At 44.7% G+C, this 23574-nt stretch overlaps 1 protein-coding gene across 1 annotated transcript in view; it reads left to right on the forward strand.

The window, feature by feature from the left end:
• The window catches only part of LOC141050967 (uncharacterized), a 70256-nt gene that overhangs the window by 24814 nt on the left and 21868 nt on the right, over nt 1-23574 (forward strand). Inside the window, exons 2-6 of the mRNA XM_073547726.1 lie at nt 13073-13222; nt 13352-13531; nt 13614-13737; nt 13821-13918; nt 16374-16464. Coding sequence (XP_073403827.1) covers nt 13073-13222; nt 13352-13531; nt 13614-13737; nt 13821-13918; nt 16374-16464 — 643 coding nt within the window. The remainder of the gene's footprint in view (nt 1-13072; nt 13223-13351; nt 13532-13613; nt 13738-13820; nt 13919-16373; nt 16465-23574) is intronic.

Raw genomic sequence — 23574 nt, forward strand, 5'->3', positions numbered from 1 at the left:
GGGCTATCAGTATCATTCTTGCCCTGTCCTCCCTGACCTTCTTTAGGACCGCTGGGATGAGCATGATTGGGGTAAAGGCATATGTTAGACTCTGTGTCCATGGGAGCATAAATGCGTCCAGAGATAGAGGATTCCCCCTGGGATCTAGGGAGCAGAAGGTGTCTACTTTTTTGTTTTTGAAATCGGCGAACAGATCTATGTCTGGGGTCCCCCACATTTTTACAATCTGCCGAAAAATGGACTGCTTTAGTACCCATTCCCCCTGTCGTAACTGGGTGCGGCTCAGAATGTCTGCCCTCTGATTCTCTGTACCGCGGATGTGTATGGCTGTCAGAGATAGCAGGTTTGCCTCCGCCAGTTTGAGGATTTTGGCGGATGTGTCCATTAGGGCTTGGGACCTGGTTCCCCCCTGATGATTTATATAGGCTACTGTGACTCGATTGTCCGAAAGGATGCGGACATGGTGATTCCGGAGTAGGGGTAGGAAGTGTGTTAACGCATAGCCTACTGCTAGAAGCTCCTTTTGATTTGAGGAGGCTTTTAGTTCTTGATTTCCCCATACGCTCTGAGCCACCTCGTTGTTCATGTGTGCTCCCCATCCTGAGGGACTGGCATCCGTTGTCACTATGTGTGTTATCTTTGTTGTCCAGGGGATCCCTTTGGACAGATTCTCCTGGCTTTGCCACCAAGCTAGGGAATGAATAGTGCTTGAATTTAGGGTAATACGACCCTCTAGGTGTCCCCCTATTGATGCCTGGTTGGCCAATACGTCCCACTGGAGATCTCTTGTGTGTAACTGAGCCCATTGAACTGCTGGCAGGCAGGCGGATAGGGAACCCAGCAGTGACATAGCCTTCCTTAGTGTCATGGAGGGATTTTGGATTGCTCTTGCTGTAATTTGAGCGATCTTCTCTTTTTTGCGGTCTGGGAGGTGACACTCCTGAATGCTTGAGTCTAATGTTAGGCCCAAGAATTCCTGTACCCTGCTGGGCTCCAATCTTGATTTTTTTAGATTTAGAAGCCAGCCCAGGTCTTATAGAGTGTTCATCACCCTGTCTCTCTGTTCCCTGCATTTTTGAGACGAGCTGCCCGCTATTAGGAAATCGTCTAAATACGGGATTATTATTATATCTTGTTCTCTTATATGAGCCATCATTTCCGCTACTATTTTGGTGAATACTCGCGGAGCTATCGATATTCCGAACGGCAGGGCCCTGTACTGGAATTCTTTCATTTTGCCTTTTATTGAGACGGCTAACCTTAAATATTTCCTGGAGTCTTGGTGGATAGGGACGTGATAATAAGCGTCGCTGAGGTCTAACACCATCATGTAGCAGTTTGGGAACAGGACTTTGGTGGTAGATTTGATCGACTCCATTTTGAAGCTCTGATTCTTGACATATTTGTTTAGTTTTCTCAGATTTATAATAGTACGAAAGGTGCCGTCTGGTTTGGTCACTAGAAAGAGGGGGGAGTAGAACCCTTTGCCCATATCCTGCCGGGGAACCTCCTGGAGGACTCCTTTTTTCACTAGGCCTAGGACCTCGCTTTCTAGCGCTTCCCGTTCTCGCATACTGGATCTCAGCGGCGTTGTTACATATTTTTGAGGCGGGAGAGAGAGGAAGTCTATCCTTAGGCCCTCCTGGATTAGGTTTATTATCCATGGGTTTGTTGAAATTCTCCTCCAGGCTGGAAGGAAAAAAGATAACCTTCCCCCCACCCTGGGCGTACTGTCACTTGGAGGGCTTTTTGTCCCGGGGAGAGTTATTAAAGAAGAAGCCTCTATCTCTTCTTTTGTCATCCCACTTTTGTTCCCTTGGTGGTCTTCTCTGAAAAAACCTCTTATTTCGAAAGGGCCTCTTAAATGCCGCTGGCCCTAAATTTGGGAATCCTTTTTTCTTGTCCCCTGCTTTCTGGAGGATGTCGTCTAACGTTTCCCCAAAAAGGAATTTCCCTTCACAGGGGATTGAGCATAGTTTCATCTTGGTCTGTAGGTCCCCTGGCCAACTTTTAAGCCATAGTGTTCTTCGGGCCGCATTTGAAAGTGCTGCCGTTTTGGACAATAGCCTGACTGAATCGGCCGATGAGTCCGCTAAGAATGCAGCCGCTCCCCTTATTACTGGGATAGAATCTAAGATCTTATCTCTAGGTGTCCCTTCCCTCAGTTGTTTCTCAAGTTGGTCTACCCATAACATTAGGGCTCTTGAGGTACATGTCGCCGCTATCGCTGGCCTGAGGTTACCCCCTGCCGACTCCCAAGCCCCCTTTAGAAAGGTATCCGCCTTTTTATCTAGGGGGTCCCTGAGGGTACCCATGTCCTCAAAGGGAAGGGCGAATTTCTTTGATGCCTTAGCGACTGCTACATCAAGTTTCGGGGCTTTATCCCAAGACGTAGATGCCTCCTCCTCAAAGGGATATTTCCTTTTAAGGGAAGGGACCGTAGTATTTTTTCTGTCTGGCTTATCCCATTCTTTTTTGATTAGACCCTTGATGATCTCGTTTAGCGGAAATACTCTCCGTTTTTTCTGGCCTAGTCCCCCGAACATTATGTCCTGGACTCTTTTATCTGGCCTCGGGTCCAATACCCCCATGGTAGACCTTACAGCTTTCACTAGTTTGTCTACCTCTTCTAGGGGAAAACAATGGCGTCCTCCTGTTTCCTCGTCTGAGGATGAGGAGCCGAATTCTGAGGATTTAGACGAGATTTCTCCCGATGTGGAAGAATCTGACTGGGAGGTTTCTACCGCGTCTTTTTTCCTCGTTTTATCCTTATGTTTAAGGGATTCGAGGGCGCTCTGGACCTCTGATTTAATTGCGGCCCTTAGGTCAGATGCGAAATCCGGAGTCTCCTGACAAACAATTTCTTTTGTACAGGACTCGCATAGTTTTTTCTCCCATGATACCGGAAGGGGTTTAGTGCAAGTGGGACATTCCCTGTTCTTCTTTTTTGCCTTCTTTTTTCCCGGTTCGGGAGACGGAGTCAGGTCCTGTATAGGCTGATCTCCTGGTGGCGTTTTGCTCCTTGCTGCTGACGTACTACGCCGCGTGGAGTGACTGCTGGAACGGCCCTCCATGCTTCGTTCCTTCTGTCGGTGGTGGTGTTGGTGGTGCTGCTGCTGCTTCAGCTGCTGCCTGGCATGCTGCTCCTGTTGCTGGTCGCTATCCTCCATTATCAGGATCGCTTCCAGCCAGGAGCTTCTGCGCCTCACCACTTTTAAATTTACCGCCCCATGACGTCACCGCTCCACCTGCACGCGCTGGACGGGGATCGCGCTCCTGCGCATGCGCCTGGTCCCGGGACCCGGAAGTCGTCTTCTCTACTTCCGGGGCAGCGGCCATCTTGGTACTCTCCGTACCATGGCGCTGCCCCCCTTCCATCGGGCCCCGCAGAGCCCCGATCTCCTCTCCGGAGCGGGGACTCCGGCGTCTCCCCCCGCTCACCCAGCAGCCTGCATCGGCCCCGGCGGTGGCGGCTTCGGGCACCGCACCTGCCGCGACAGGGGCCTCCCCGCTGCCGATCCCCGGACAGGCCGGCCCCGGCTCCATTAACAGGTACGCCGTACTGTGGGTCCCTCCGTCAGGGACAGGAACCCAACTGAAGGCGGAGGAGAGGTACCGCCCTTTTATCTGTAGGATCCTGTCCCTGAAGGGCGGATCCCCTCTCTCCGTGGTGCTGTCATGGGTGAGAGAGAAATGTAGCATGCACATGAGGGACATGGCAGCTACATGAATTTCTGAGGTAATATTGATCCCATACATAATGTAGGAGCTGATACTACACTGGTACATGATGTCTGAGGTGAATGTGCTCCTATCATCTGTAATGTGAGGTGATAACCCCAGTATTATACTCCCTGAAACTGCAGACATGCTTCCTCCTGTTCATCCTGTGCAAGAAAGAGGGAGAGACACAGATTTCCTGCTCTATATAAGCCCCACCCTCCTCGCAGTAACCCACCAGGCACAGACATACTGTGCTTCTTACTCTTAAAGCAACATCCCTCGTGCTTAAAATCTACATCACTATACCAAAAAAGCTGCAGGAGTAAAGATCCACCCATCCCCAAGTCATGTCCTCCTCCGCCTATGGCTCCAGTGGTTTCTTTTTATGAATATCTTTGAGAAATGGCTTTCTTCTTGCCACTATTCCATAAAGGCCAGATTTGTGCAGTGTACGAGTGATTGTTGTCCTATGGACAGACTGTCCCACCTCAGCTGTAGATCTCTGCAGTTCATCCAGAGTGATCATGGGCCTCTTGGCTGCATCTCTGATCAGGCTTCTCCTTGTTTGAGATGAAAGTTTAGAGGGACGGCTGGGTCTTGGTAGATTTGCAGTGGTATGATACTCCTTCCATTTCAATATGATCGCTTGCACAGTGCTCCTTGGGATGTTTAAAGTTTTGGAAATCATTTTGTATCCAAATCCGGCTTTAAACTTCTCCACAACAGTATCACGGACCTGCCTGTTGTGTTCCTTGGTCTTTATGTTACTCTCTGTGCTTAAAACAGAACGCTGAGACTATCACAGAGCAGGTGCATTTATAAGGAGACTTGATTACACACAGGTGGATTATATTTATCATCATTAGTCATTTAGGACAACATTGGATCATTCAGAGATCCACAATGAACTTCTGGAGTGAGTTTGCTGCACTGAAAGTAAAGGGGCTGAATAATATTGCACTCCCCGCTTTTCAGTTTTTGAATTGCCACAAAAATTTAAAATAACCAATAAATTTCGTTCAACTTCACAATTGTGTTCCACTTGTTGATTCTTAGGCAAAAATTTACATTTGGTATTTTTATGTTTGAAGCATATGTGGGAAAAGGCTCAAAAGTTCCAGGGAGCCAAATACTTTCGCAACGCACTGTATGTCCCCAATCTGTTCTGCAGGACACACACACACACAAAAAAGTTTTTATTATACCCACAGTTTACACTGTCCAGTCCGATTGGCGTCTCTGGTGAATATACAGCACCCCATCTCTTTCATCACTGCCGTCCTCCTTCCCTTCTTTATGTGGATGACACATCTTACGTCATCCACAGTGTGTCCCACATTCTGCACTGTAGTGCACATGCACCACAAAAGGCCAAAGAGCACGGATGACCCATAGATAAAGGAAGCCCATGAGTGCTACAGCGATTGTAAGAAAGGAGGCGTCAGATCAGGCCCAGAGACGCCCATCAGACCGCACTGACTATAATAAAAGGTCTTTTTGTGCCTTGCAGAGCAGATTGGGAACCAGCATACTAGTATGCACTATACAAGGACATACAGGACCTGGCGACAGGTTCCCTTTAACCCCTTCACCCCCAAGGGTGGTTTGCACGTTCATGACCGGGCCAATTTTTACAATTATGACCACTGTACCTTTATGAGGTCATAACTCTGGAACGCTTCCATGGATCCCGGTGATTCTGACATTATTTTCTCGTGACATATTGTACTTCATGATAGTGGTAAAATTTCATTCAAATAACTTGCGTTTATTTGTGAGAAAAACGGAAATTTGGCGAAAATTTTGAAAATTTCGCAATTTTCCAACTTTGAATTTTTATGCCCTTAAATCACAGAGATACAGCACACAATAAACTTGATAACTAACATTTCCCACATGTCTACTTTACATCAGCACAATTTTGGAACCAAAATTTTTTTTTGTTAGGAAGTTATAAGGGTTAAAAGTTGACCAGCGATTTCTCATTTTTACAACACCATTTTATTTATAGGACCACATCACATTTGAAGCCACTTTTAGGGGTCTATATGATAGAAAATACCCAAAAGTGACACCATTCTAAAAACTGCACCCCTTAAGGTGCTCAAAACCACATTCAAGAAGTTTAATAACCCTTTAGGTGCGTCACAGGAATTTTTTTGAATATTTAAAAAAAAATGAACATCTAACTTTTTTTCATAAAAAAAAATACTTCAGGTTCAATTTTTTTTATTTTACCAAGGGTAACAGGAGAAATTGGACTGCAAAAGTTATTGTGCAATTTGTCCTGAGTACACTGATACCTGATATGTGGGGGGGAACGACTGTTTCGGCGCATGGCAGAGCTCAGAATGGAAGGAGCGCCGTTTGACTTTTTCAATGCAAAATTGGCTGGAATTCAGATTGGATGCCATGTCACGTTTGGAGAGTCCCTGATGTACCTAAACAGTGGAAACCCCCTACAAGTGACCCATTTTGGAAACCAGACCCCCCAAGGAACTTATCTAGATGTGTGGTGAGAACTTTGAACCCCCATGGGCTTCACAGAAGTTTATAACATAAAGCCATATAATTAAAAAAATCATATTTTTTCCACAAAAATGATCTTTTCACCCTCAATTCTTATTTTTCCAAGGGTAACAGGACCCTAAAAGTTATTGTGCAATTTGTCCTGAGTACGCTGATACCCCACATGTGGGGGTAAACCACTATTTGGGAGCATGGCAGAGCTCGGAAGGGAAGCAGCGCCATTTGACGTTTTTGGCTGGAATTGAGATCGGACACCATGTCGCGATTGGAAAGCCCCTGATGTACCTAAACAGTGGAACCCCCCCACAAATGACACCATTTTGTAAACTAGACCCCCCAAGGAACTTATCTAGATGTGTGGTGAGCACTTTGAACCCCCCAGTGCTTCACAAAAGTTTATAACGCCCGGGCGTGAAAATAAAAAATTCGTATTTTTTCCACAAACATGATCTTTTAGTCACCATTTTTTTATTTTCCCAAGGGTACCAGGAGAAATTGGACCCCAAAAGTTGTTGTCCAATTTGTCCTGAGTATGCTGATACCCCATATGTGGGAGAAAACTACTGTATGGGCACACGTCAGGGCTCGGAAGGGAAGTAGTGACGTTTTGGAATGCAGACATTGCTGGAATGGTCTGCGGGTGTCATGTTGCCTTTGGAGAGCCCCTAATGTACCTAAACAGTGGAACCCCCCACAAATGACACCATTTTGTAAACTAGACCCCCCAAGGAACTTATATAGATGTGTGGTGAGCACTTTGAACCCCCCCAGTGCTTCACAGAAGTTTATAACGCCCGGGCGTGAAAATAAAAAATTCGTATTTTTTCCACAAACATGATCTTTTAGTCACCATTTTTTTATTTTCCCAAGGGTACCAGGAGAAATTGGACCCCAAAAGTTGTTGTCCAATTTGTCCTGAGTATGCTGATACCCCACATGTGGGAGAAAACTACTGTATGGGCACACGTCGGGGCTCGGAAGGGAAGTAGTGACATTTTGGAATGCAGACTTTGATGGAATGGTCTGCGGGTGTCATGTTGCCTTTGGGGAGCCCCTAATGTACCTAAACAGTGGAAACCCCCCACAAATGACCCCATTTTGGAAACGAGACCCCCTAAGGAACTTATCTAGATGTGTGGTGAGCACTTTGAACCCCCAAGGGCTTCACAGAAGTTTATAATGCCAGGGCATGAAAATAAAAAAATCGTATTTTTTCCACAAACATGATCAATTAGTCCCCAATTTTTTTATTTTCCCAAGGGTAACAGGAGAAATTGAACCCCAAAAGTTGTCCAATTAGTCCTGAGTACGCTGACACCCCATATGTGGGAGAAAACTACTGTATGGACACACGTCAGGGCTCGGAAGGGAAGTAGTGACGTTTTGGAATGCAGACATTGATGGAATGGTCTGCGGGTGTCATGTTGCTTTGAAGAGCCCCTAATGTACCTAAACTATTGAAACTCCCCACAAGTGACCCCATTTTGGACACTAGACCCGCCCACGGAACTTATCTAGATGTGTGGTGAGCACTTTGAACCCCCAAGTGCTTCACAGAAGTTTATAACGCTCGGACGTGAAAATAAAAAAATCATTTTTTTCCACAAAAATGATATTTTTGCCACCAATTTTTTATGTTCCTAAGGGTAACAGGAGAAATTGGACCCCAAAAATTGTTTTGCAATTTGACCTGAGTAGGCTGATACCCTATATGTGGGGGTAAAACACTGTTTGGGCGCATGGCAGAGCTTGGAAGGGAAGGAGCACCATATGACTTTTTCAACTCAGAATTGGCTGGAATTGAGATCAGACGCAATGTTGCATTTGGAGAGCCCCTGATGTGCCCAAACAGTGGAAACCCCCAATTCTAACTCCAACCCGAACCCCAACACACCCCTAACCCTAATCTCAGCCCTAACCCTAACCCTAGCCCTAACCCAAGCCCTAACCCTAGCCCTAACCCAAGCCCTAACCCTAGCCCTAACCCTAGCCCTAACCCTAGCCCTAACCCTAACCCTAGCCCTAATGGAAAAATGGAAATAAATACATTTTTTTTATTTTATTATTTTTCCCTAACTAAGGGGGTGATAACAGGGGGTTTGATTTACTATTTATGGCGGTTTTTATATTTGGCAGCTGTCGCACGCTAAAAGACGCTTTTTATTGTAAAAATAGTTTTTGCATCACCACATATTGAGAGCTATAATTTTTCCGTATTTTGACCCACCGAGTCATGTGTGGTCTTATTTTTTGCGGGACGAGTTGACGTTTTTATCGGTACCATTTTCGGGCACGTGACATTTTTTGATCGCTTTTTATTCCGATTTTTGGGACGCAGAATGAACAAAAACCAGCGTTTCATGAATTTCTTTTGGGGGAGTGCGTTTACACCATTCCGCGTGCGGTAAAATTGATAAAGCGCTTTTATTCTTTGCGTCGGTACGGTTACAGCGATACCTCATTTAGGTCGTTTTTTTATGTTTTGTCGGTTTTATGCAATGAAAACTATTTTATATAAAAAATAATTATTTTTGCATTGCTTTATTCTGCGAGCTATAACTTTTTTATTTTTTCGCTGATGATGCTGTGTGGTGGCTCGTTTTTTGCGGGACAAGATGACGTTTTCAGCGGTACCATGGATATTTATATGCGTCTTTTTGATCGCGCGTTATTACACTTTTTGTTTGGCGGTATGATAATAAATCATTATTTTTTGCTTCGTTTTTTTTTTTATTTTTTAAGGGGTTCGCTAAAGGGGTTAATTAATGGGACAGTTTTATAGGGCTTGGTCGTTACGGACGCGGCGATACCTAATATGTGTACTTTTATTGTTTTTTTTTTTAATTTATTTTCAAAAAATGAATTTATTGGGGAATATTTTTTTTTTTTTTTTACTAATTTACTTGGCGATTTTTTTAAAATTATTTTTACACTTTTTTTTAATTTTTTTTTACTTTATTACATAGTCCCAGGTGGGACATCACTGTCCTGTGACAGATCGCTGATCTGTCACATCACAGATCACTGTGACAGATCAGCAATCTGTCACAGGCAGTGCAGAAGGCTTCCTCATGCCTGCGCTTTGCAGGCACTGAGGAAGCCAGCTTCCTGCAGGCCCCCGAAGGCCCCCGTCGCCATCTTGGATTCGGGGGCCTGGAGGAAAGGAGTCCCCCGCAGCAGCGCTGCACATTGCGCTGCCGTGGGGGGCTCAGGGAAGCACGGAGGGAGCCCCCTCCCTGCCGATGCTTCCCTTTAACCCCCGGTACACCGCGATCGTGTTTGATCGCGGTGTGCAAGGGGTTAACGTGTCGGGGGCGGTCCGTGACCACCCCTGACACATTGTGCCGGTTGTCAGCTGTGATAATCAGCTGACACCCGGCCGCGATCAGCGGCGCTCACCACGTGGGCATCGCTGATCGCTGAGACGTACTATCCCGTCCATGGGCATAGGGGCCCAGGTCCCATGGACGGGATAGTACGTCGGATGGCAGAAAGGGGTTAAGGTAGTGCTCTATTCATGCACAGAAGCCAGCCACTCAGACATCCATGCCAGAGGTCTGAATACTTTCCGTACCCACTGTACGTCTTGGAAGGTATGCATACGTCCATCGTCTTAGGCCTTCCCTGGCTGAAGAAGCACAATCCAGTCATTGATTGGCAGTCCAGAGAAGTAGTTAGTTGTGTCCAGTATTCAGGCTCGATCTTGAGCCAAACACACAGGAGGCCTTCAATCTACAAATACACAGACCATGTGCCAAATAATAGCCTCTATTATATAGGCTGTAACTACCCTGAGATAGCTACCCACATAGCTCATAGCTACCCACAACCCGGTCACAGTTGCAACAAACCAACCTCCGGGTTACATGACAGAGACAAGTCATCTCTATGACACATACTTCCCATCGACTATGCGACCATTAGCCACACTACAGAGGGTATGAGTGTAGTAACACAGTGGGACGCCTCTGTTGTCTGTCCCTGAAGGAGAGTACCATCTTGTGGCAAATGTATGTGTGGTAATAAATGTTTAGGTCCTGACCTGTTTGTGAAGGAGTATGTGTGGGTGTCCACTAAAAACATCAGGTGGAAGTATGCATCTGGGATTTGGAGTTCTATGGTGATCAAGCCCTATAAGGTATCAGATGTTCTCAGCCCTGGGATCTTCCAGCTAGAGTTACATCCAGTAATGCATGTACATAACATGTTCCACAGGTCGTTGCTCTGGAGATTTGTTGCGCCTCTGGATCCTACGTTATTACTATCACCATTGGGCTGCATTTGCCATGACCTTGAGGATCAGGTGACTACAGAGGTGGATCCTAGAGGGTTGATGTGTCCTTAACGTATTTCAATTCGGGTTTAGTCTGGTCTTAAGGGTCCAGGGAGTACGGTCACGGTTCATGATTGGATTGGTGGCAGCTCTGGTTCTGTTATAATATAAATGTTGCTTTTTCCTTTTGGTCCAGCAAGGGTTAATGTCAGTATCCTTGCTGGCAGCAGCTTTTTGGTTGATCAGCTAATGTTGGGTGGTGACCACCATCCTTTAAATAGTCACATGATTCATCAGATGACGGTCGGTAATAGTTAGTGTATGAAGACCAGCCTGGAGTGAGGCGCTCGAGTGTATCGGTGGTGTTTCTGCTGCTGTTGGAGTTCAGAATCCTGGTGCTGTATTCTTTGCTGCTGTAGGGCCTTAAGCTGAGTATTTTGTTACTTTGTCTTTGTCTGTCTTGTGTTTGTCACTTCCAATGTGTTTTTACCATCTGCAGTGGTGAGGCCAGCATCCTTGCCGCCCAGTGTACTAGCCAGGGTACATTGACAATCGGGGACAAGGCACGTAACTGCGGCGGAGAAAAAGGACCCACATAGGGCATTAGGGGAGCTTAGGGACAAGCACAGGTTGGTGCCAGTAGGTGTCCCATCACTCCCTACTCCTAAAACGTTTCTCTCCCTTTTCCATCCCATCGTTGTTGTATGCTATGGCGTCTACCGGACTTACCCGAGTCCGATCTTGACAGTACCTCTGGGTCACATCAACTGGGATCTACATCCTCATCGTCATCCTCTCTGTTCTCACTCTTCTCACCCTGAGAGTCACCCTCCTCCTCCTCCAAGCCTGACAACACAGTACAGTCCTCATGCTCCTCAGGTATATGAGTCTCATCAGGATTAGCTCTAACCCTTGGTGGTTAACGTCTGGTGACGAGGGTCTGGATTCTGCTCGGATTTTACTTCTTCTGGTCCTGGATGCAACATGAAAAAATTTTGGGCATCGATGCAAATGCTTTCCTCCTCTGCATACTGTGATTCTTCAGAGCAGATCTCTGATGCCCATGGAATAGAATCTGTGAACAGCTCTGCAGAATGGCCCATCTGTAGTTCCCCACAAAAAATTGGTCATTTGGAAATTTGTGAAGCGGGGGAAAACAAGGGTGATTGGTGTGCCACCTCTGAGGATTGTACTGTGTGTGATGTTAAGGAAGAGGAAAAGAGGCCACTTGATGCAGTGCTTGCCATCCACTGGAGCACATGCTTTTTTTTAGCCTAATCTACAAGATGTACAGCTGTGCGGCTGCCAAAGAGTCGAGTAGGCCGTCCAGTAACAGATATTGTCAGTGGTCTTTGGACAGGACGAGACGGTGTTTGTTCAGTTGAGCTTTCATTAACATTAACACCTAACCCAAGTACATGTCGAACACCAAGCCAATTCCCTCCTCCACCACAACTTCTTTTTTTTTTTTTAAGCAAATTGGGCCCGTGGCTGCACCCCAATATTAGGCCTTATGATTTTTAAGTGGAAATCTGACTTTCTGATTTGCCACTGAAGCACAGTTTTATCACAAATGATTTACATTTGCTAATTGGCCCTCCAGGCTATACCCCAATATTAGGCCTAATGATTTTTAAATGGAAATTTGGCCTTCTGATTAGCCACTGAAACACAGTTCGATTCAAATCACAAACGATTTGGAGTAGCAAATGGTGCCTCTGGAAATTGGAAACTGCCACACAGTTTTTACATAATCTAGTTCAATGCTGGGAGATCAATTTCACACAGGACAGGATACTATCTAGTTAACTGACAAGTTCACTGACAAGATGTCCGCTTTTTATATGGCCAGAGACATGTGACTTTAGCACCCAATCACATAAGACTTTGTGTCATGGCATTATGGATAGTTTCTGCGCCCTGATTGGCTGCCGGAATCAACATACATAAAGTTAAAGGGGGAAAAAAAGAATGCGTCGCTCCTCTAACCTCTCCACACTCCCTCCCCTCATCAAAAATGTCACCCTGCCGCTCATCATACATCAGCACTATCCTAGCCAAAGTAATAACAAAAGCATTAGTGGAAACGCGCAGATTAACCGAACTGTGAACGAATTTTGCTGACTTTGAGTAAAAATGCTTGTGACACTGAACATGCATCCGAATATGCTACGTTCATGCCAAGTTTTAGATTGGTGAAGATTTTCCGAACAAGTTCACTCATTTCTGTTACTGACGTCCCCGGTTGTGCAGTCCCGATCTTTGTGGAAGTTGCCTGCACTTTGTAACTTTATGTCTTGTTTTTATGGAATATTTAAGAAAGTTTCAGATAATTTAGATTTTCCTTTTAGATTCAGTGTTTTTGGTGCTGGATTGGAGATATTATGTGATAAATCTCTGTATGTGACTGTAATTGGATTGCGTGTTATACCGCGGGCAGGACGGTGCCTTGACTGGATGTTGTGATCATGTGAAGCCGGTAACAGCTCCGGAGATTTCTTACATGGGATCTTTATGATGTTACATCGTCATCTTCTCCCCATTCAGGTCCTTACTATATCGGATCCTTTCAGTGGAGATCTTCTATATAAGAGAATTTTCCTGATTGACCTGACAAGGATGGATAGGGACAGGGACAAGATGGCGGAGAGGATATTACACCTCACCCTAGAGATCCTCTTCCGGCTTACTGGAGAGGTGAGAGATTCTGATGACGTCACATTACATCATTCTTATCTATGGGAATAACAGATGGACAGAACTGAAGAGGTGAGGACTCTGGAAATGTCTGTAGTGAGATTTATTAATGTGTCTCTCCATAAACAGGATTACACAGTGGTGAAGAAGACCTCTAGTGAGCGCTGTCAGGCCCCTGTGTCTGAGGGATGGGGAGGACCCCTGAGCCCAATCACGGGGTCTCCACTTCACTTCCTGATACATGAGGACATCAATGACCAGAAGATCCTAGAACTCACCTACAAGATGATTGAACTGCTGACTGGAGAGGTGACACTGCTGGGAATGCTGGGACATTATACAGTAACGCTATGGAGGGATTGGGGGATGACCATATCATTGTATGTGTCAGGTTCCTATAAGGTGTCAGGATGTCACCATCTATTTCTCCATGGAGGAGTGGGAGTATTTAGAAGGACACAAAGATCTGTACAAGGACATCATGATGGAGGTTCACCAGCCCCTCACATCACCAGGTAATATACAGGACTAAATACACACGGCCTATAATTGTCTGTATGAAAAGAATGCATTCAATTCCGGTATGTGTTTTCTCCAGTTCTAACCAACAAAAGGACATCACCAGAGAGAAGTCACCGTCCTCTTCTTCCACAGAAAAGTAAACAAGAAAATCCCATTGTTCCTCAGCATCATCAGGTAAATTAAGACAAGGTGCCATGAAATCTTCCATATTATGTGTAGAAGGCTGTGAAGGTCTTGTGTTCAGTCCTCTTTTATCCACCAGTATTATACACAATGGATAATTTATTTGAGACACGTCCCTCTTCATGGATGGAAATTTGACTTGTGACCCTGAAGTGCAGCAGGACATAATATGATATGATCTATTTTGGTGTGAATCCACACAAGAATGGGAAAATCGAGCGATCTGAGTAACTGAGTAACAATCCTTATTGAAAAAATGACTAAGTATGGAATGGACAAGGCAACTGTTAGGTGGATTCATAACTGGCTTAGTGATCGGACCCAAAGAGTGGTCGTAAATGGCTGCACATCCAGTTGGAAGAATGTCTCAAGTGGGGTACCACAGGGCTCTGTCCTGGGCCCTGTATTGTTCAACATCTTTATCAACGATTTAGATGAAGGAATTGAGGGTAAACTGATTAAATTTGCTGATGACACAAAGCTAGAAGGGATAGCTAATACTAGAGAAGAGAGAGGATTCAAAAAGATTTAAATAAACTGGAGAAGTGGGCAGCAACTAACAGAATGGTTTTTAACAGGGAGAAATGCAAAGTACTACATCTGGGCAATAAAAATGAAAAAAGCATATATAGAATGGGAGGAATAGGGCTAAGTGACAGCACATGTAAAAAAGACTTGGGTATACTAATAGATCACAGACTGAATATGAGTCAACAGTGTGATGCAGCAGCAAAAAAGGCAAATGCAATTCTAGGATGTATTAACAGAAGCATACAGTCTAGATCACGTGAAGTCATTATTTCCCTCTACTCCTCTTTGGTCAGACCTCATCTGGAATATTGTGTCCAGTTTTGGGCACCACATTTTAAAAAAGACATCAACAAACTGGAGCAAGTTCAGAAAAGAGCGACCAGAATGGTGACCGTTCTGCAAACCCTGTCTTATGAGGAAAGGTTGCAGGATTTGGGAATGTTTAGTTTGCAAAAGAGAAGACTGAGAGGAGACTTAATAGCTGTCTACAAATATCTAAAGGGCTGTCACATTGTAGAAGGATCAACTTTATTCTCATTTGCACAAGGAAAGACTAGAAGCAATGGGATGAAACTGAATGGGAGGAGACACAGATTAGATATTAGAAAAAACTTTTTGACAGTTAGAGTGATCAATGAGTGGAACAGGCTGCCACGAGAAGTGGTGAGTTCTCCTTCAATGGAAGTCTTCAAACAGAGGCTGGACAGACATCTGACTGGGATGATTTAGCAAATCCTGCTTTGAGCAGGGGGTTGGACCAGATGGCCCAGGAGGTCCCTTCCAACTCTACGATTCTATGATTCTATGATTAACTTTGAACAAGTCAAGGTAATTTCAGACACTGCTAATCTGGTGAGGTTTTTACGTACAATACTGTCTGGAGGATACTGAGATTGTTGTGATTGAGTAAAATCATCCATTGAAAGTGGAACCTGTGGACGTAAACAACTCATCGAGCAACATATCAAGAATCATTCAGAGTAACAGACGGTGCACAGTGATGTAAATCGCAGCTGAATGCTATGAAAATGTTCAACTAATGTGTCTGAACTTGTCATTTCTTAGCACAGATGGGCCAAAACAGCAGACGGAACAGGGGTAAACTGAAATTAATTAAATGTGCAAAAGAGAACAGAAATGATATCACTGAACAGTGGAAACCATTGCCTGATCAGCTGAATCCAGATTTCTGCTGCTCTATGCAGATGGGAGGATCAGAATTTGGCACATTCAGCATGAATCCGTGTATTCTTCCTATCAGGTGTCAACATTTGAGGCTGGTGGAGGTGGAGTGATTGTGCGGAGAATGTTTTAAAGGCGCATTCTGGATCTTCTGATTCCTGGATGTTCTACACTAGACCTTACAGCTGAAGGACAATGTACCATGCCACAACTGTCGTATAGTCATGAAATACTTCCCCGACCTTTATATTGCCCAGATCTTAATAGAGCATCTCAGGGAAGACATAGAATTGGTTGTTTAGGGCATGTCAGTGCCTCCATCTAATTTGTGGTAACTACTAGAAGCTGTCCTATTGACATGGACCAATATTCCTGCAGAACTATTTCATCATCTAGTGGAATCTGTGATGATTCGCTGAGGTTGTGAAGCTCCAATGTTCTACTAGATGTCACTAATAATGCAGCCATTCAGTGTATATTTTATACTTGGTGGACATGAGAAGATAAAGCTAATCATAGACATTAGATGTTGTCTGGATCTTTACACAATTTTCTGGTTATGGAGACTGCTGTTTAGAAATAGGAGTCAACAGGCCGGATTTATACAGGAGACCTGCAGCTATGTGATAACTATTGCTGTCGTGTCGTTTGTGATCGTCATGATAATTTTTGATCTTTTGTGTTTTTCTAAATCATTTCTTAGAACTTCTGTGACTTTTACAATTTCTTTCAGGGGAAAGATCTGACCCATATTAATACTACAGAGACATATGTGAGGGGTGATGAGCGGTGTAAAGAGGAGATTCCTACAGATAACCACACAGGTGAGTAGTGACCACTAAATGCAGAGAAGTCACAGATTCCACTGTAAGTGGCTGCTTCCATCTTGGGTTCAAATTTTGGGTTTGTTTACACAATTTTTTGTATGGGTTTTATGGATTCAGATGAAATGCTCAAAGAGAAAAACAATTTGTTACACTATTTTGCATGGTCTTCTCTGTACAAGTGATTCTTTCGTATTCACAGTCCTAACACTGGACACTTTGTTTAGTGGATATCTCTTAATTTATGTTTGTCAGTTCCAGTGATTCCAAACCCAGGACTGATATGGAGGGCAGAAACATTACCAATGAGCCGCAGGCTGCACTATTCTGTACAATCTAATTTTATCAGCCTTATAACCTCAGTAGCTTTCTTTTTTACAATCTATAATATACTGGTACATAAATTTGGTATTTATTTTTTTCAGTCACCCATGACGGCACCACGAGAGAGGGTACTGCCTTTCAAGGACAGAAAACCTTCAAGATAAAAAGGGCGGCTCCTCTCTCTGCATCAGTTGGTTTCCTGTCCTTGATGGCGAACCTTCAGTAAATCAGTGGTGAAAAAAGAAGAGGATTCCTGGCCCTTGGGCAGCCGGTGGTTTGGCAGGGCACTGGCTCTGCTGCAGTCATCACCAGAGTGCGCTGGAAGCGCCACGGAGGCCCCACAGGGGTGTCCTTCCTGAGCGAGCGTGAGCGGGGCACCCGCAGACTACTGCCGGTACCCATCAGCCATGCATCCCCGGGGCATAGTGCATACTGCACGCCGGGGAGAAGAGAATATGGAGGCTGGCCTCAGAATGTCACGGAAGACGCGGGCGTATAGTAACCCTCACCTCGGTTGGGGCTTCTCAGGAGGCGCCATGGGAGCATCGCAGCACAGAGCATCAGCAGGATCCAGCCTGATGTCCGACGGATACGCTAACCGGAAGTGCGCGGCACCCGAAGGTCACATCCGAATAATGTGCTTGCATACGACTTCTGAGGTGGGTACCAGAAGTGGATTGTGTGTGCTGGCCGGCGGCTCCCATGTGGAAATGGTATGTAAAGGGACCGCCGGCAGGCAGAAATGTGGGCAAGATGGAGGCACAGCAACTGCTGGAGCAGCCTGCCCAGTCACCTCTACAACAGCAGCTAAAAAGCCGGACAGGAGATGCCAATCTCATCCCAATAGGAAGTAGGCACGCCAGCATCCACGTGCAGATCGATGGGGCAGCAACCGTGGGGGTCATTTGGGTAGCATGCCAGGTACATCAGAAGCCAGCTGCCTTCACAGCTCTAGTAGGATTGAGGGGTCTCCAGGGGAGACCTTTCGGACGTCGTCCAGCCTCCTGACCCGGTATAAATCTTCCAAGTGGTGAATGATCTACGAGAAAGTTCAGTAAGCTAATGGCCCTTTTTTCTCTTTTGTTCCCTTTTTTTTTATTTATTTTTTTTATGTCTTTCTCTGCCTTTATTTTGTTTTCTGGGGTGGGAGATAGGAGGTTCTTTGGAAGTGTACTGGGAATACAAACCATAGTGAGTGCCCCCTCTGTGGAGAGAAGCTGTCAAGAACATGGTCAAAAAAGCTTTGTCAGGCGTGTTTAGAGCAGACTATTTCAGAGGAATACCCTAATTTTGCTGCCAGCCTGAGATCCTTGATTGAAACGGAGGTACAGAAATCCGTAAGTTCACTGGCCCACTCGGAAGATAGGATCATTGAGGTAAAAAGAGATTTAGGATGTCCCCTTCATCACCGGATGATTCTGCAGAGGAAGAGGGCCTGTGGGAATCTGATCGAAGCTCCACCTCATCTGACAGTGACGCGGAGAGGCAATATTGTTTTCCCTTAGAGGAAAAGGATAAGTTGGTGAAGTCCATAAAGTCCACAATGGGTATGGTAGACCAGAAATACAAGAGGTCAGGACTTAATGTTCCGGAGCCTTGAGCAGAGAAAACGCAGGACTTTCCCAGTGAATGAACAGGTGCAGAACCTCATTAAGAGGGAGTGGGATAGACCAGACAGAAAGGGGCAATTTATGGCTTCCTTTAAAAGGAAATATCCCTTTGAAGAAGCAGCCACTACTTCTTGTGATAAAGCCTCTAAGCTGGATCTAGCAATATCCAAGATCTCCAGGAGATTCTCCCTGCCTTTTGAAGATCTGAGTTCACTTAAGGACCCGTTGGATAGAAAGACTGGCAGCTTCCTTAGAGCAGCATGGGAGTGCTCAGCTGGATCTCTGAGATTTTGGCTAGATAACTTGGAAGATTAATTAGAGGAGAAGATCCCAAGGGATATAATCCTAGCATCAATCTCAACCATTAAAGGGGCATCAGTATTCCTGGCGGACGCTTCTGCAGACTCAGCTAAGTTGGCAGCCAGATCAGCCGCGTTGTCTAATGCGGGTTGTAGGGTGGTCTGGCTAAATTGTTGGCCAGGGGGCATGCAGGCGTATGTTCTATCCCCTGTGAAGGTAATTCCTGTTTAGGCCTGCCCTCGACGAAAAACTGGAGAAAGTTGGGGACATCAAAAAGGGTTTCCCAAAAACCCTCTTTCCATCATTTCGGGGGTCCTTTCAGATGGACATTACGCCCGCAAGAAGCCATCCAAAGATCGGGATAAGCTGGAAGAACGATCTAGGGGAGGTAGGGGTTTCTTCTTCGGGAGACCCTCCCAGGAAGCCAAAAATCCCCTCAATGATTCGACTTCACGGGTGGGAGGAAGGCTTTCTCTTTTCCTCCCGGCCAGGGAAAGAATTTCTTCTAGTGCCTGATCCTTCACATCATAGGGTCATAGAATCATAGAATCATAGAATCATAGAATCGTAGAGTTGGAAGGGACCTCCTGGGCCATCTGGTCCAACCCCCTGCTCAAAGCAGGATTCGCTAAATCATCCCAGTTAGATGTCTGTCCAGCCTCTGTTTGAAGACTTCCATTGAAGGAGAACTCACCACTTCTCGTGGCAGCCTGTTCCACTCATTGATCACTCTAACTGTCAAAAAGTTTTTTCTAATATCTAATCTGTGTCTCCTCCCATTCAGCTTCATCCCATTGCTTCTAGTCTTTCCTTGTGCAAATGAGAATAAAGTTGATCCTTCTACAATGTGACAGCCCTTTAGATATTTGTAGACAGCTATTAAGTCTCCTCTCAGTCTTCTCTTTTGCAAACTAAACATTCCCAAATCCTGCAACCTTTCCTCATAAGACAGGGTTTGCAGACCGGTCACCATTCTGGTCGCTCTTTTCTGAACTTGCTCCAGTTTGTTGATGTCTTTTTTAAAATGTGGTGCCCAAAATTGGACACAATATTCCAGATGAGGTCTGACCAAAGAGGAGTAGAGGGAAATAATTACTTCACGTGATCTAGACTGTATGCTTCTGTTAATACATCCTAGAATTGCATTTGCCTTTTTTGCTGCTGCATCACACTGTTGACTCATATTCAGTCTGTGATCTATTAGTATACCCAAGTCTTTTTCACATGTGCTGTCACTTAGCCCTATTCCTCCCATTCTATATATGCTTTTTTCATTTTTATTGCCCAGATGTAGTACTTTGCATTTCTCCCTGTTAAAAACCATTCTGTTAGTTGCTGCCCACTTCTCCAGTTTATTTAAATCTTTTTGAATCCTCTCTCTCTCTTCTCTAGTATTAGCTATCCCTCCTAGCTTTGTGTCATCAGCAAATTTAATCAGTTTACCCTCAATTCCTTCATCTAAATCGTTGATAAAGATGTTGAACAATACAGGGCCCAGGACAGAGCCCTGTGGTACCCCACTTGAGACATTCTTCCAACTGGATGTGCAGCCATTTACGACCACTCTTTGGGTCCGATCACTAAGCCAGTTATGAATCCACCTAACAGTTGCCTTGTCCATTCCATACTTAGTCATTTTTTCAATAAGGATTGTATGAGAGACTTTGTCAAATGCTTTGCTGAAGTCAAGATATACTATATCTACAGCATTTCCTTGATCCACCCAATCAGTAATACCATCATAGAAGGAAATTAAATTAGTCTGACATGACTTATTAGTTACAAACCCATGCTGACTCTGTTTAATCACTTCATTCTTATCCAGGTATTGACATACATGTTGTTTAATAATTTGTTCAAAGATCTTTCCTGGTATAGAAGTCAGACTCACCGGCCTATAGTTGCCTGGGTCCACCTTCTTCCCCTTTTTGAAGATAGGAACAACATTTGCTCTTCTCCAGTCTTCTGGCACTTCTCCTGTTCTCCAAGAATTTTCAAAGATTATGGAGAGGGGTTCAAAAATTTCTTCTGCTATCTCCTTCAGTACTCTGGGGTGTAATTCATCTGGACCTGGAGACTTGAATACATTTAGGTTAGCTAAGTGTTTCCTCACTATCTTTCTGTTTATAGATATCCTGGATTCTTCTATTCCCTTAATAGGACAGTGAATAACAGTTGATGTTACATTTCCTTTCTGAGAGAAAACAGATGCAAAATAGGAATTTAAAAGTTCAGCCTTCTCAACATCCTGTCTTACCATTTCATCATTTTCATCCTGTAAAAATCCTATAGCATCTTTGACTTTTCTTTTACTTTTGACATATCCCCAAAATCCTTTATTATTGCTTTTGACATCTCTTGCAAGCCTCAATTCATTTTCAGCTTTAGATAATCTGATTTGTGCCTTGCAGGTTCTGCAGACAGCATTATATTCTTCTTTAGATATGCCTCCTTCTTTCCATTTTATAAACATTTTTTGCTTCCTTTTTAGCATGTGCTTAAGTTCTGTGTTCATCCATCCTGGTTTCCTTAAATGCTTCCTATTCTTCCCTCTTTTCGGAATTGTTAACAACTGTGCTTTGAGAATTTCATTTTTCAAGATTTCCCATCCTTCCTGGACATTTTTGTCTTTAAGGATATCCAGCCATTGGATCCCTCCAATTCTCTTTCTGAATCCCTTAAAATCTGCCTTTCTGAAATCTAACCTTGACGTCTGAGTCTTCACAGGTCTTCCGCCTCTAGTTATCCAAAATTCTAAAATAGCATGGTCGCTACCTCCTAGGGTCCCAGCCACTTTTACCTCCTCAACCATTTCCTCCCTGTTTATAAGGATTAGATCCAAGGTAGCAGTTCCCCTTGTTTTCTCCTTTACCTTTTGGAAGATAAAGTTGTCAGCAAGAGAGGATAAGAATTTCCTTGACCTGTTAGTTTTGCCTGAGAGAGATTCCCAACAAATGTCTGGATAGTTGAAATCTCCCATGACAACTATGTCATATTTTTTGGAGAACTTGGCCATTTGATGCATAAAGAGTTCATCCATATCTTCAGCTTGCACAGGCGGCCTGTAGTAAATGCCTACAATGGTGTCCTTTCCATTGTTCTGTCCTTGTATTCTTACCCAAACAGTTTCCACAGAACTCCCAGTCTCTGAAGCTTCAATCTCTGTGCAGATATACGCATTTCTAACATACAATGCGACACCCCCTCCTCGTTTATCAAGTCTGTTTCTTGCAAATAAGTTGTATCCTTCTAGTCTTGTATTCCAATCATGTGTATTGTCCCACCAAGTTTCAGTGATTCCAATGACATCATATTTCTTTTCCTGTGTTAGTAGTTCCAATTCTCCTTGTTTGTTGCCCATGCTTTGTGCATTAGTATAGAAACATTTTAGTTTGTGATTGGTTTCTCTTTCTCCAATATTTTTTTTAATTAGATTCTTTCGTCTTTGTTCTTCCTTTCCACTTCTAATAGCAGAGTTCTCAGTAGCATTTGTCAGGTGTATGGCTTTTTCTGGTCTTTTGCTTCCCTTCCCATGTTGTTCTAGTTTAAAGCTCTCCTTACAAGTGTAGCAAGGCGACTTCCAAATACCTGCTTTCCAGTCTTCGTAAGGTGCACCCCATCTCTAGCAAGTAGTCCATCGTATAAGTAGTTCACTCCGTGATCCAGAAATCCAAATCGTTGCTGACGGCACCATCGACGTAGCCAGTTGTTCACCTGCAGAATCTTATTCCACCTCCTTGTTCCATGGCCATCCACTGGGAGGATGGAAGAGAAGACCACCTGCGCTCCCAGTTCTTTCACGTTCTTGCCTAAGTCTTCAAAGTCTCTGCAGATGGTTTCCAGGTCGTTTCTTGCGGTGTCATTTGTCCCCACATGTAGTAGCAGGAATGGGTAGTCATCTGTAGGTCTGAAGAGTCCTGATATCCTGTCAGACACATCTTTAATTTTTGCACCTGGAAGACAGCACATTTCTCTTGAAGTTATATCCGGTCTGCAGATAGCGGCCTCTGTTCCTCTCAACAGGGAATCCCCCATGACCACCACTCTCCGTTTCTTCTTCACAACATTTTTCTTTCTCCATCCAGGAGGACTCTGAAGGCGTACAAGGTTGCTGTTTGTTGGCAAAGTCTTATCCTGATGTATTTCTTCATCGTTTTCCTGCGTGAGAGCCTGGTACTGGTTTCTGAGCAGTATGGGTGCTGACTGCCTCCTGATCCTCCTGCTTCTCTGGGTCACATGTCTCCAATCCTCTGTTTCTTCAGGTGCACTTCGAATTTCTTCTCTTTCTGTAACATGAAGAGATAATTCTGCTCTGTCCAAGAACTCTTCACCTTCCTTAATGATCTTCAACGTAGCTAACCTCTCTTCGAGATTTTGCAACTTTTCCTCCAACAGGGTCACAAGCTTGCATTTGTGGCATGTGAAGTTTGGCTTTTCCACTGGTAAATCTGTGAACATGTAGCAAGAAATGCAGCTCACCAAATGGCTCCTGGCCTCTTCCATCTTGAGATTTCTTAAAAAGATGAAAGATGAGCCAAAATTCGGCGCGCGGTTTCTCTGATTTCCTCTTTTCAGCTGCAACGGCCAAAACCCAGTGATCGTTGAGCTCGCGGAGACTCTTCACTTATCCCAGAAGGCACTGGGAATATGCAAATGATCTCCTCAAGACTCTTCCCCTGGTTTCTCCGATTTCCTCTTTTCAGCTGCAACGGCCAAAACCCAGTGATCGTTGAGCTCGCGGAGACTCTTCACTTATCCCAGAAGGCACTGGGAATATGCAAATGATCTCCTCAAGACTCTTCCCCTGGTTTCTCCGATTTCCTCTTTTCAGCTGCAACGGCCAAAACCCAGTGATCGTTGAGCTCGCGGAGACTCT

The sequence above is a fragment of the Dendrobates tinctorius genome, unplaced genomic scaffold, assembly GCF_039654945.1.
Source record: "Dendrobates tinctorius isolate UK_male_01 unplaced genomic scaffold, ASM3965494v1 ptg000155l, whole genome shotgun sequence".
In the NCBI taxonomy this organism is placed as follows: domain Eukaryota; kingdom Metazoa; phylum Chordata; class Amphibia; order Anura; family Dendrobatidae; genus Dendrobates; species Dendrobates tinctorius.